The 12,891-nt window shown below is 48.1% G+C and overlaps 1 protein-coding gene across 3 annotated transcripts in view; it reads left to right on the top strand.

The window, feature by feature from the left end:
* Positions 1–12,891, top strand: part of LOC123755869 (steroid hormone receptor ERR1) — a 203,873-nt gene that overhangs the window by 44,903 nt on the left and 146,079 nt on the right. For all 3 annotated transcript variants that reach the window (XM_069300146.1, XM_069300147.1, XM_069300145.1), the window contains exon 2: positions 11,064–11,231. In XM_069300146.1, the coding sequence (XP_069156247.1) occupies positions 11,070–11,231 (162 nt within the window). In that variant the 5' untranslated portion in view covers positions 11,064–11,069. The remainder of the gene's footprint in view (positions 1–11,063; positions 11,232–12,891) is intronic.

The following is a 12,891-nucleotide window of genomic DNA, read 5'->3' as shown; positions in this document are numbered from 1 at the left end:
ACACACACTCTGGATAACCACATCTGCCAGAGAGCGCCGGAGTCTATCTTAGACGACACACTCTCAGTATCCCGACACAAGTTGGCCCCATGACTGTCGCAAAGCCTCGTCTAGGATCTCTACTGCAATACGACTCAACAGCTGAGATCTTCAACACTTCTTAAGCACTTTCTCAACATGTCTGCAACACATCGAGACACGACACATAAGGACAGACTTGGAGCTAGGATGTAAAGACAGCATAAGTGTTAGGATGTCAGGAAAGGAGAGGAGCTGGGATAAGATGATAGACAAGTAGCTGGGATATGAAGATAGACAAGGAGCTGGGATATGATGATAGACAAGGAGCTGGGATAAGATGATAGACAAGTAGCTGGGATATGAAGATAGACAAGGAGCTGGGATAAGGTGATAGACAAGGAGCTGGGATATGAAGATAGACAAGTGGCTGGGATATGATGATAGACAAGGAGCTGGGATATGATGATAGACAAGGAGCTGGGATATGATGATAGACAAGGAGCTGGGATATGATGATAGACAAGGAGCTGGGATAAGGTGATAGACAAGGAGCTGGGATATGATGATAGACAAGGAGCTGGGATAAGGTGATAGACAAGGAGCTGGGATAAGATGATAGACAAGTGGCTGGGATATGATGATAGACAAGGAGCTGGGATTAGATTATAGACAAGGAGCTGGGATATGATGATAGACAAGGAGCTGGGATAAGATGATAGACAAGGAGCTGGGATAAGATGATAGACAAGGAGCTGGGATAAGATGATAGACAAGGAGCTGGGATAAGATGATAGACAAGAAGCTGGGATAAGATGATAGACAAGGAGCTGGGATAAGTAATAGACAAGGAGCTGGGATAAGATGATAGACAAGGAGCTGGGATAAGTAATAGACAAGGAGCTGGGATAAGATGATAGACAAGGAGCTGGGATAAGATGATAGACAAGAAGCTGGGATAAGATGATAGACAAGGAGCTGAGTGCTTCAATTTGCATTTTTTCCAGTCTATCAATACTTTTGCTATTTTGCAGGACTAAAGCTAGTGCATGATAGTCTATCAGAGACCTTATATATGCTAAGTACATCATTTTTTCTATTCTAATATTAACACCGTATTTAGGGCACTCAGAATTATTCTTGGCTGTCCTATAACTACCAAAGTTCTCAACATGCGGAAAGAATTAAATATACTTAGCATTCGAGATAGAATATTTGAAATTAATCTTAGGATGGGACTAAAGCTTCTGCGTGATAACAAAAACAACATTGTGTCAGTTGCACTGTTAGAACACATACGAAATGGAACTAGCGAGTCTAAATGGATTCAAAGAACAGCCACTCATATTAAAATGATGGGACTGCACGATGTATATACAGATGAAAGAGTACAGCACTTCCTTCCACCCTGGCAGATAGTACCTTTTGACATCCTGACCCCTGCATACCCCACCAAGAAACTAATCACAAACAACCCTCATGCTCAGCTTGCTGCTAAATTAAGCACCATAGAGCACATTCACAATATACAAGCTGAAAACCACAGACCATATACACTGACGGATCACTCAATACAGCTACAGGGAGGGCAGGAAGTGCTGTTATTGCTCATCAGCCCGATGGCAGCACAATTCAAAGGAATATAAGAATTAGTAACTGGGCGTCTACAATGCAAGCTGAGTTGGTAGCAATACTGAGCACTCGAAATTATTGACAACACTGAAGTAGACAGCTTAATTATTTCCGACTCCCTTTCCTCACTACGAGCAATAAACAGTTTGCAATCAAGTAATAACGTGCTTGTCTTGGAAGCTAGACGTAGATATGTAAGAATACTTAGCAAGAGGGTAAATATAAAAATGTTGTGGATTCCTTCTCACATTGGCATGCAGGAACATGACAAAGTTGACGCCCTTGCTAAGGCTGCAGTAAATAAAGACAGTATTGAATGGAATCTTGAGTTATCAAATAGGTCCCTTAAAAGTGTCATTAGACGAGAACTCCTGGATGGATTTGAAGAAAGTAGAACAGTGCAAACTGGAACTAGCAGGTCCATTGTTCATCACAATTAAATGTGTGAAGTAAAACATGTGTATGGGGCAAGTAACAAAGTCAGTAGACTAACAGATGTCGTCACAGCTCGTATAAGACTTGGCTACAAGTATCTCTGGCAGTTCGGCTTGTATAGGGATCTAGATGAAGTAAAGTGTAAAGTGTGTGGACAAAGACAGGGACACACTCGAACACTATATCTTGGATTGTAGTAAAATTGAGCCATTTAGAGATAGATCTAAGCTTACTCTGTATGATATGGCAACCTATCTTATTACCATGGATAAATTACCTGAAATCCTTGCACTGTATCCATATTTCGCTTCCAGTAGATAAACGACATATGAGATTAAGAAACAAGTAGTGTATTGTGAAGACTAATAATAAACAGAAGCTCCCCTATGACTCTGTAATATCTCCATTGGCCAAACTATTATGTATTAGCGATAAGACCTACCACTAATGTATGATAACTTACTGTAAATATGTAGCTCTTGAAATAGCACTTTCTCTGTAACTTGCTGACATGTAACTATACGGTGTGAAGGATTGAAGAAATTGTTTATGTAATAATCTAAGATGAGGTCTGATAAAGACCTTTTGTGCCCTCTGTAATGCTTTTGCGCTACCGCTCACAGGATGAGTATGGGGTGCACAATAAACTAGCCCCCTTCGGCGGCAACATTAAAAAAACAAGGAGCTGGGATATGAGGATAGATAAGTGGCGGGGATATGAGGATAGATAAGTGGCGGGGATATGAGGATAGACAAGTGGCTGGGATATGAGGATAGACAAGTGGCTGGGATATGAGGATAGACAAGTGGCTGGGATATGAGGATAGATAAGTGGCGGGGATATGAGGATAGACAAGTGGCTGGGATATGAGGATAGATAAGTGGCGGGGATATGAGGATAGACAAGTGGCTGGGATATGAGGATAGACAAGTGGCTGGGATATGAGGATAGACAAGTGGCGGGGATATGAAGATAGACAAGTGGCTGGGATATGAGGATAGACAAGTGGCTGGGATATGAGGATAGACAAGTGGCGGGGATATGAAGATAGACAAGTGGCTGGGATATGAGGATAGACAAGTGGCTGGGATATGAGGATAGACAAGTGGCGGGGATATGAGGATAGAGAAGGAGCTGGGGTATGATGACAGAGCATGAACTGAGGTATGAGGACAAAGAGATGGTGTATGAGGACAGTCTGAAGTATGGTGTGGTGACTGGTAAGTTTGTCACTTAAAATATCCTCAAAATTGTTAACAATCGTTGAAGACTAGACAATATACCTTGACTAAGTGTGCAGCACACCGCGTAAGTGTCCACACTGGCTGGGTGTGCCGCCTTGGTAAGGCCTCATTTATAATACGCTCTACAAGTTTGATTTCCTAATTAATACATAAATGACAACATGGTGGGGGAAGAAGACACGGGAGACTAAACTAATACAAACACTCAGAAATAACTCCCGTGAAGAAAACATCAGACCATTATTTATTTAGATGAAGTGCAGACTATGGAGAGACATTCTAAAATTCTAAAATATTTGAAAATTAGATTTTCTCAATCGCAAGGAACTATCTGTGATGGAGGTATATCTATCCGTAAGAAATAATTGTCTGAAAGGTAGCGCAAGCTGGTACAATACAAGTGTGGGGCAGTGGGATTAACACACAGTGTGTGTGTCAAGAGGAAGCTAAGTGACACTAAAGAGCCCCACCTTGTGGGAGAGGTAGTCATTCAGGGCCGTGTGGTGAGCAATCTGTACTGGCACACTTGTATTATGAGGATATCTTCAAGAACACGAGTGAATAATGTAATTGCAAAGCTCCAGGTACCTCATGCCAACGGGTCTCGTAACTGGGCATTCAGTGATGTAGTGTGGGAGATCATGCCGCAGTTCCTGCTCACAGAGTTTGCAACTGGAATGCTCAGGATTGGGAGACCCGTCACCTGTAGCCACCTGCCACAGGTAACGGTAACCCAACCTGATCCTGGCAACCACTGTGTCGCACAGTCTAGTGGACGTTTCGTGCTGCCCATAGATATAGGTTTCAGATCTGAACAAATCATAGCTTTTTATACGATCAGTAGTAATTTTTTTTTATTAATACATTAGGTACATCTGCATTAGTGCAGCTACCCTAGACTATATGAAGTGGAGTACAGTGTGTCAAAAAAGCTAACTAGGTGATGCTAAAAAATCCCCATCACACAGGATGGTTAGTCATACAGAGGCATGTGATAAGCAGTCTGCACTGGCAGACTCCGGATGCATTTTGAGGATATCATCAACACAAGATTGAATAAGGCAGCAGTGGTAATACAAGTCCCCATCTCGCAGGATGGTTAGTCATACAGAGCCATATGTTTAGTAGCCTGCACTGGCAAATTTTGGGTATACTGTGAGGATATCTTCAAGAATACGAGAGTGAATAAAGTAATTGCAAAGCTCCAGGTACCTTGGAAGTAAGGTAAATTCCCTCGCTTACAACTCTACGGTCAGCTCCCTCCGGGGTTCACTTCAGCGAGTTTTTTCAGCGAAGAGTTTTTAAGCGATTCTCACTCGTGAACACTTTTCATGTCCCTGGGAGCGGTCATGTCTTTCTTCTCCTGCTAGCTGTCCAGCTTGTCTTGTGAGTCTTAACTCTATACCTTAGTTTTGGGGTTGATTATGATAATAAATTCTATTTTCTCATTAGAGATTTTTCTCATGAGATCTATTACGAGAAAGTGAGACAGGGAGGGATAAAGACGATAAAAGAGATGTATACAAATAGTAACAAAAAGATGGAAAGCTATGTTCTGCAGTAGAGGAGATGGTGAGCCTTGTTTATCTTAGATGGTGACTGAGGCAAGAAGTGCTGGGTGTAGATGGGTGTGGTTGAGACTGTACAAAGTCCAGGTTATAGTCAGGTGTGGAGACAGGTGTGTGCCAAGAGGTAAGCCCCACACGTGAGGAAGATGAGGTGAGAGTCGCAGCATAACACAACTGGCCCTGGTGGCCAGCCAGGCCGCTAACCCCTTCCCAAAAGTCAACTACCGTCTTCAAGGTTGTCCAGTTCTCTACGGTCACCACACTGCAAGTTACCTTCTGACCAAGAGCCCCGGTACAGAGCGGCAGGTGTCGGGTTATAGAGCCCCGGTACACAGAGCGCCAGGTGTCGGGTTATAGAGCCCCGGTACACAGAGCGGCAGGTGTCGGGTTATAGAGCCCCGGTACACAGAGCGGCAGGTGTCAGCGTGTAGAGCCCCGGTACACAGAGCGGCAGGTGTCGGCGTGTAGAGCCCCGGTACACAGAGCGGCAGGTGTCGGGTTATAGAGCCCCGGTACAGAGCGGCAGGTGTCGGGTTATAGAGCCCCGGTACACAGAGCGGCAGGTGTCGGGTTATAGAGCCCCGGTACACAGAGCGGTAGGTGTCAGCGTGTAGAGCCCCGGTACACAGAGCGGCAGGTGTCGGCGTGTAGAGCCCCGGTACACAGCGGCAGGTGTCGGGTTATAGAGCCCCGGTACACAGAGCGGCAGGTGTCGGGTTATAGAGCCCCGGTACACAGAGCGGCAGGTGTCGGGTTATAGAGCCCCGGTACACAGAGCGGCAGGTGTCGGGTTATAGAGCCCCGGTACACAGAGCGGCAGGTGTCAGCGTGTAGAGCCCCGGTACACAGAGCGGCAGGTGTCGGCGTGTAGAGCCCCGGTACACAGAGCGGCAGGTGTCAGCGTGTAGAGCCCCGGTACACAGAGCGGCAGGTGTCGGCGTGTAGAGCCCCGGTACACAGAGCGGCAGGTGTCAGCGTGTAGAGCCCCGGTACACAGAGCGGCAGGTGTCGGCGTGTAGAGCCCCGGTACACAGAGCGGCAGGTGTCGGGTTATAGAGCCCCGGTACAAAGCGGCAGGTGTCGGGTTATAGAGCCCCGGTACACAGAGCGGCAGGTGTCGGGTTATAGAGCCCCGGTACACAGAGCGGTAGGTGTCAGCGTGTAGAGCCCCGGTACACAGAGCGGCAGGTGTCGGCGTGTAGAGCCCCGGTACACAGAGCGGCAGGTGTCGGGTTATAGAGCCCCGGTACACAGAGCGGCAGGTGTCGGGTTATAGAGCCCCGGTACACAGAGCGGCAGGTGTCGGGTTATAGAGCCCCGGTACACAGAGCGGCAGGTGTCGGGTTATAGAGCCCCGGTACACAGAGCGGCAGGTATCGGCGTGTAGAGCCCCGGTACACAGAGCGGCAGGTGTAGGCTTATAGAGCCCCGGTACAGGGTGGGAGGTGTCGGCTTTTAGAGCCCCGGTACAGGGGTGGGAGGTGTAGGCATATAGAGCCCCGGTACAGGGGTGGGAGGTACCAGCATATAGGGCCCCGGTACAGGGGTGGGAGGTGTAGGCATATAGAGCCCCGGTACAGGGGTGGGAGGTACCAGCATATAGAGCCCCGGTACAGGGGTGGGAGGTGTAGGCATATAGAACCCCGGTACAGGGGTGGGAGGTGTAGGCATATAGAGCCCCGGTACAGGGTGGGAGGTGTCGGCTTGTAGAGCCCCGGTACAGGGGTGGGAGGTGTAGGCATATAGAGCCCCGGTACAGGGGTGGGAGGTGTAGGCATATAGAGCCCCGGCACAGGGATGGGAGGAGTCGGCGTGTAGAGCCCCGGTACAGGGGTGGGAGATGTCGGCATATAGAGTCCCGGTACATGGTGTGGGAGATGTCGGCATATAGAGCCCCGGTACAGGGGTGAGAGGTGTTGTCTTGTAGAGCCCCGGTACAGTGGTGGGAGGTGTCGTCTTGTAGAGCCCCGGTACAGGGTGAGAGGAGTCGGCATATAGAGCCCCGGTACAGGGGTGAGAGGTGTCGTCTTGTAGAGCCCCGGTACAGTGGTGGGGGGTGTCGTCTTGTAGAGCCCCGGTACAGGGTGAGAGGAGTCGGCATATAGAGCCCCGGTACAGGGGTGGGAGGAGTCGGCGTGTAGAGCCCCGGTACAGGGGTGGGAGGTACCGGCATATAGAGCCCCGGTACTGGGTGGGAGGTACCGGCATATAGAGCCCCGGTACAAGGTGGGAGGTGTCGGCATATAGAGCCCCGGTACAGGGTGGGAGGTGTCGGCATATAGAGCCCCGGTACTGGGTGGGAGGTACCGGCATATAGAGCCCCGGTACAGGGTGGGAGGTGTCGGCATATAGAGCCCCGGTACTGGGTGGGAGGTGTCGGCATATAGAGCCCCGGTACTGGGTGGGAGGTGTCGGCATATAGAGCCCCGGTACAGGGTAGGTGTCGGCATATAGAGCCCCGGTACAGGGTGGGAGGTACCGGGCATATAGAGCCCCGGTACAGGGTGGGAGGTACCGGGCATATAGAGCCCCGGTACAGGAGTGGGAGGTACCGGCATATAGAGCCCCGGTACAAGGGTGGGAGGTACCGGGCATATAGAGCCCCGGTACAAGGGTGGGAGGTACCGGGCATATAGAGCCCCGGTACAGGAGTGGGAGGTACCGGCATATAGAGCCCCGGTACAAGGGTGGGAGGTACCGGGCATATAGAGCCCCGGTACAAGGGTGGGAGGTACCGGGCATATAGAGCCCCGGTACAAGGGTGGGAGGTACCGGCATATAGAGCCCCGGTACAAGGGTGGGAGGTACCGGGCATATAGAGCCCCGGTACAAGGGTGCGAGGTACCGGGCATATAGAGCCCCAGTACAAGGGTGTGAGGTACCGGCATATAGAGCCCCGGTACAAGGGTGGGAGGTACCGGGCATATAGAGCCCCGGTACAAGGGTGGGAGGTACCGGGCATATAGAGCCCCGGTACACGGGTGGGAGGTACCGGGCATATAGAGCCCCAGTACAAGGGTGGGAGGTACCGGGTATATAGAGCCCCGGTACAAGGGTGGGAGGTACCGGGCATATAGAGCCCCGGTACAAGGGTGGGAGGTACCGGGCATATAGAGCCCCGGTACAAGGGAGGAGGTACCGGGCATATAGAGCCCCGATACAAGGGTGGGAGGTACCGGGCATATAGAGCCCCGGTACAAGGGTGGGAGGTACCGGGCATATAGAGCCCCGGTACAAGGGTGCGAGGTACTGGGCATATAGAGCCCCGGTACAGGAGTGGGAGGTACCGGCATATAGAGCCCCGGTACAAGGGTGGGAGGTACCGGGCATATAGAGCCCCGGTACAAGGGTGGGAGGTACCGGGCATATAGAGCCCCGGTACAGGAGTGGGAGGTACCGGGCATATAGAGCCCCGGTACAGGAGTGGGAGGTATCGGAATATAGAGCCCCGGTACAAGGGTGGGAGGTACCGGGCATATAGAGCCCCGGTACAAGGGTGGGAGGTACCGGGCATATAGAGCCCCAGTACAAGGGTGGGAGGTACCGGGCATATAGAGCCCCGGTACAAGGGTGGGAGGTACCGGGCATATAGAGCCCCGGTACAAGGGTGGGAGGTACCGGGCATATTGAGCCCCGGTACAAGGGAGGAGGTACCGGGCATATAGAGCCCCGATACAAGGGTGGGAGGTACCGGGCATATAGAGCCCCGGTACAAGGGTGGGAGGTACCGGGCATATAGAGCCCCGGTACAGAGAGTGTGAGTGCGGCATAAGAAAGTCCCTCTCTCATTTCTCACTTAGATCCGTCAATTGGCACCTCCAGTAGGTATCAATATATTAAAATCCTTGTTTTCTCAATCTGTTTCATACATTGTTTTCTCATATAAGAGAGAGATACAAGTCTTACAAGCCTTGACGTGCCTTTGCTAGTCCGGGAGATCATACCGTCTACTAGTAGGCGGCAGATTACTCAAGCTCATAGAAAACTAGCAAATGACGAGTCACTACATTGCCCCTATTTTGGACTCTGGGACCTTCCGGCCCACTATTTACAGTGGCCTTGCGGGCGCTAGTTTCTTTGCCTTGCGGCATATTTCATGTGTCGCCTTGCGGCTATTTTCCTGGTGCTGTGCAAGGCGTTAGTGGGATATTCGAGTATACGTGGGATACTGCTCTTGAGCAGTATCATTTGCTCATTTGAGCAAATGCATGCTCAAATGAGCATGCATTTGAGCATGCTCAAATGCTGCTCAAATGCAGCATTTGAGCAGCCCCCGGGATGCCACCCACATCAGGCGACTAACATCCAGGTTTCTAATCACTGCTAGGGTGAACAGAGGCAGTGGGTGTAAGGAGCCCATACGCCCGCCTCGCCCTGCCTGGTATACGAACATGGGACCGTTTGGTTGTGAGCCGACTGAGCCAATCACTGCACCACAGGTTACTGTGTGTGTATGTGTGTGTGTGTGTGTGTGTGTGTGTGTGTGTGTGTGTGTGTGTGTGTGTGTGTGTGTGTGTGTGTGTGTGTGTGTGTGTGTGTGTATGTGTGTGTTTATGCTCACCTAATTATGCTTATGGGGGTTGAACTTTGGTTCTTTGGTCTCGCCTGTCAAATATTAATCAACTGGTGTACAGTTTCTGAGCCTACTGGGCTCTATCATATCTACATTTGAAACTGTGTATGGAGTCAGCCTCCACCTAATGAATTCCATTTGTTAACTACTCTGGCACTGACAAATTCTTTCTAACGTCTCTGTGGTTCATTTGGGTACTCAGTTTCCACCTGTGTCCCCTTGTTTGTGTTCACCCGTGCTAAATTGTTTGTCTTTGTCCACCCTGTTAGTTCCTCTGAAAATTGTGTATGTGGTGATCATGTCTCCTCTAACTCCTCTGCCTTCCAGGACGTGAGGTTTAGCTCCCGTAGCCTTTCCTCGTAACTCATACCTCTCAGTTCTCGGTCTGGTGACATACCTCTGAATCTTCTCTAACTTTGTCTTGTGTTTAACTAGGAATGGACTCCAGGCTGGAGCTGCATACTCCAGGACTGGTCTGACATACGTGGTATACAAGGTTCTGAATGATTCCTTATTCAAGTTTCTAAAGGTTCTGATGTTGGCCAGTCTAGCATATGCCGCTGATGATATCCTTTTGAAGTGGGCCTCTGGGGACAGGTTCGATGTGATATCAACCCCAGATCTGATGTGATATCAACCCCCAGATCTGATGTGATATCAACCCCCAGATCTCTCTATTTGACTCTGGCAGGTGTTTACCTCCCACATGTGTGTGGTGTATGTGTGTGTGTGTTCGCGCGATAATATTATTGTGTGAATATACTTGTGAGTGTATATCGCTGAGAATGTAAATAATTGTGAAGTATATTAATGTATATATTTGTACGTGCTGCTATACCAGCAAGGTTAAATACTTATTTTAAGTTAGAAGTGAACCAAACGTTATGGAGCTCATATGTACGCTTATATTTAATGTATGTGTGTAGGCGTATATTAATGTATATGTGTAGGCTTATATAAAATACATGTGCAGGTCTATATTAACAGGTTAGTATGTATGTGAGAGAGTTTAAGACTTGAGTATATTCGTGAGTATATTTGAAAAATTATGAATGCCAGAGTATTTTTGAGAATATTAGTGGTGAATATGACAGATTGGGAATATTTAGTATGATAAATTAGTGAAAGTGAATAATTACTCGGAGTAAACGTATTACACTATGAACTGAAGGTGAGTATATTATTATTAATATTAGTGAACATGTGTATATTAATACAATATTAGAGAACATGTATACATTACTACTAATATATTAGTGAACATATGAATATTACTAGAAACATTAGAGAAAATGTGTTTATATCGACCAATATTAGAGAAAATGTATATAGTCATATCACATTTTATTATTATTATTTTATTATGTATTATTTTTATTATTATTATTATTATTTCACAATATTAGTGAAAGTGATATAGTAAGGAAAGTGTGAGTATTAGAGGAAAGAGAAGCGAGCGAGAACATGTAGTGACTGACTGTGTGTGTACTAGAGAGAGAGGATAAAGTCTAGCCAGCCCATAAGTATTAACAATGTATGTAAAGAGAAAGGTAACTCGAACGAGTATGTGTACTCCGTGTGTGCTCTGACAGGTGTGTATGATGAGCGGTGGGGGCACGGTCGAGGGTGGGCCAGGGGTGGGCCACATCAAGCAGGAGGACGGTGGCTACGGTGGCCCACCCACCACCACACACCACCACACGAGGCCCAGGCAGATATCATCATGTTCGTCTCCTTCTACCACCGCCATCGCCTCGGAGGTAAGTGCTCTACCAAGACTTGTAACCCAGTTCCTTCCTGTTCTCTTTCTTTTGTTTTTAGTGGAGACTAGAGGTCATTAGGGCTGGCAGTTGTGGTGTCTAGTGAAACTGCTAACAAGCGCTGTTATCCTTCCTTAGCTCATCTGAAGTCTGTCCCTAGAGACTCGTTCATTTCAGTCATTAGCAATAAGTTTTATTTAAATCTAAGTAACAATGATATAAGGAAGAGGATGAGCGTGTAGCCAACTATGTGTCAGAGCCTTCATGTGATCAGTTGACCTGATCTCCCGTGTATCAACCTGTTGGGCCAACAAGTTCCTGATGCCAGTCAGCCTCGGAGTGAATGGTCGCTGATGGAGTGATGTTCTTGAGAAAGGCACTTCCAGCAAGTACTGTTGAAGATTGTGAGCCTAGTGCTACGGGAATCAACTACTGGTTGTCCACGGAGTTGGGCCAGGTGCGGAACTTTGAGAATGTTGACCTTGTACACAACAGTAAGACCACGAACATGACGACGGTGTTGCAGGCTCTGATGCTCAGACCGTTCCCACCAGACTTGGTCAAGACTAGAGATGAGCCTTCATGCACGACTCTCCACTTTGTCCAACAGCCTGATGAATGACGGAGGCGGTCCAGGAAAAGTGTGCATAATCTAGATGAGAGTGAACTTACACTTCGTATAAGGTTTTGCGGCCCCTGTTGTCAAGATGTGATATACTTACTGTAGGGCTGTAAGTTTCCTGGCCGCCTTTTGGGCTAGGTTAAGCACGTGGCTCTTCGTTGTCCTTGAAGAGTCCAACTTCATTAACAATTTTTTTTTTTTTATTAACATATTAGGAACATCTGCATTAGTGCAGCTGCCCTAGACTATATGAAGTGGAGTACAGTGTGTCAAAAAAGCTAACTAGGTGATGCTAAGAAATCCCCATCACACAGGATGGTTAGTCATACAGACAAAAATGTCAGTTTCATGTGTGAATTCTAGGGGTTTTGGCGCCCATTTGCAAGTCTGTGTCTGATTTGCAATGTGCAGCCTAGTTATGATCATCGCTGGTGTTTCCTCAGCCACACATGTCACCTGTCATCTCCTGCCCCGGGTAGACTTCGCTAATAGTTTGTGACTGATGAGTCTTGCAGCGGTTGGCATTTTTTTCCTTTCTGTTTGAAAATGTTAGAGTTTTGTCATCACCATAGACTTCAGTAATGAAGGGATGGGAACTATCAGAAAAAAGTGCCAAGCCATTTAAACTATATAGACCTTGCAAGGGGTCAGGATAAAGATTTGGGATGAGGCGGGGGGGGGGGGGAAGAATGGTGCCCAACCACTTGGACGATCGGGGATGGAACACCGACCTGCACGAAAAAAAACGAAAAAACAAGTCGATCGATGAAATAAACATTCCATAGAAGAGGGCCATGCATACTACCCTGTGTAACGATGTCTCAAATTGAATGGCTTTCGGATTTGAGAAGACTCTTAGACTACCTTCAAGAACGGACTGTAAGACGGACTGCAAGAGTCCGTTCTTGAAGGTGATCACAGGACCCAAGTACCGATGTTATTGTGTACAAAAGTAATCTCCCCCCCCCCCCCCCTCTCTCTCTCTCTCTCTCTCTCTCTCTCTCTCTCTCTCTCTCTCTCTCTCTCTCTCTCTCTCTC

This window comes from Procambarus clarkii, chromosome 43, assembly GCF_040958095.1.
Source record: "Procambarus clarkii isolate CNS0578487 chromosome 43, FALCON_Pclarkii_2.0, whole genome shotgun sequence".
NCBI lineage: Eukaryota > Metazoa > Arthropoda > Malacostraca > Decapoda > Cambaridae > Procambarus > Procambarus clarkii.
This window is presented reverse-complemented; position numbering and strand designations above follow the sequence as displayed.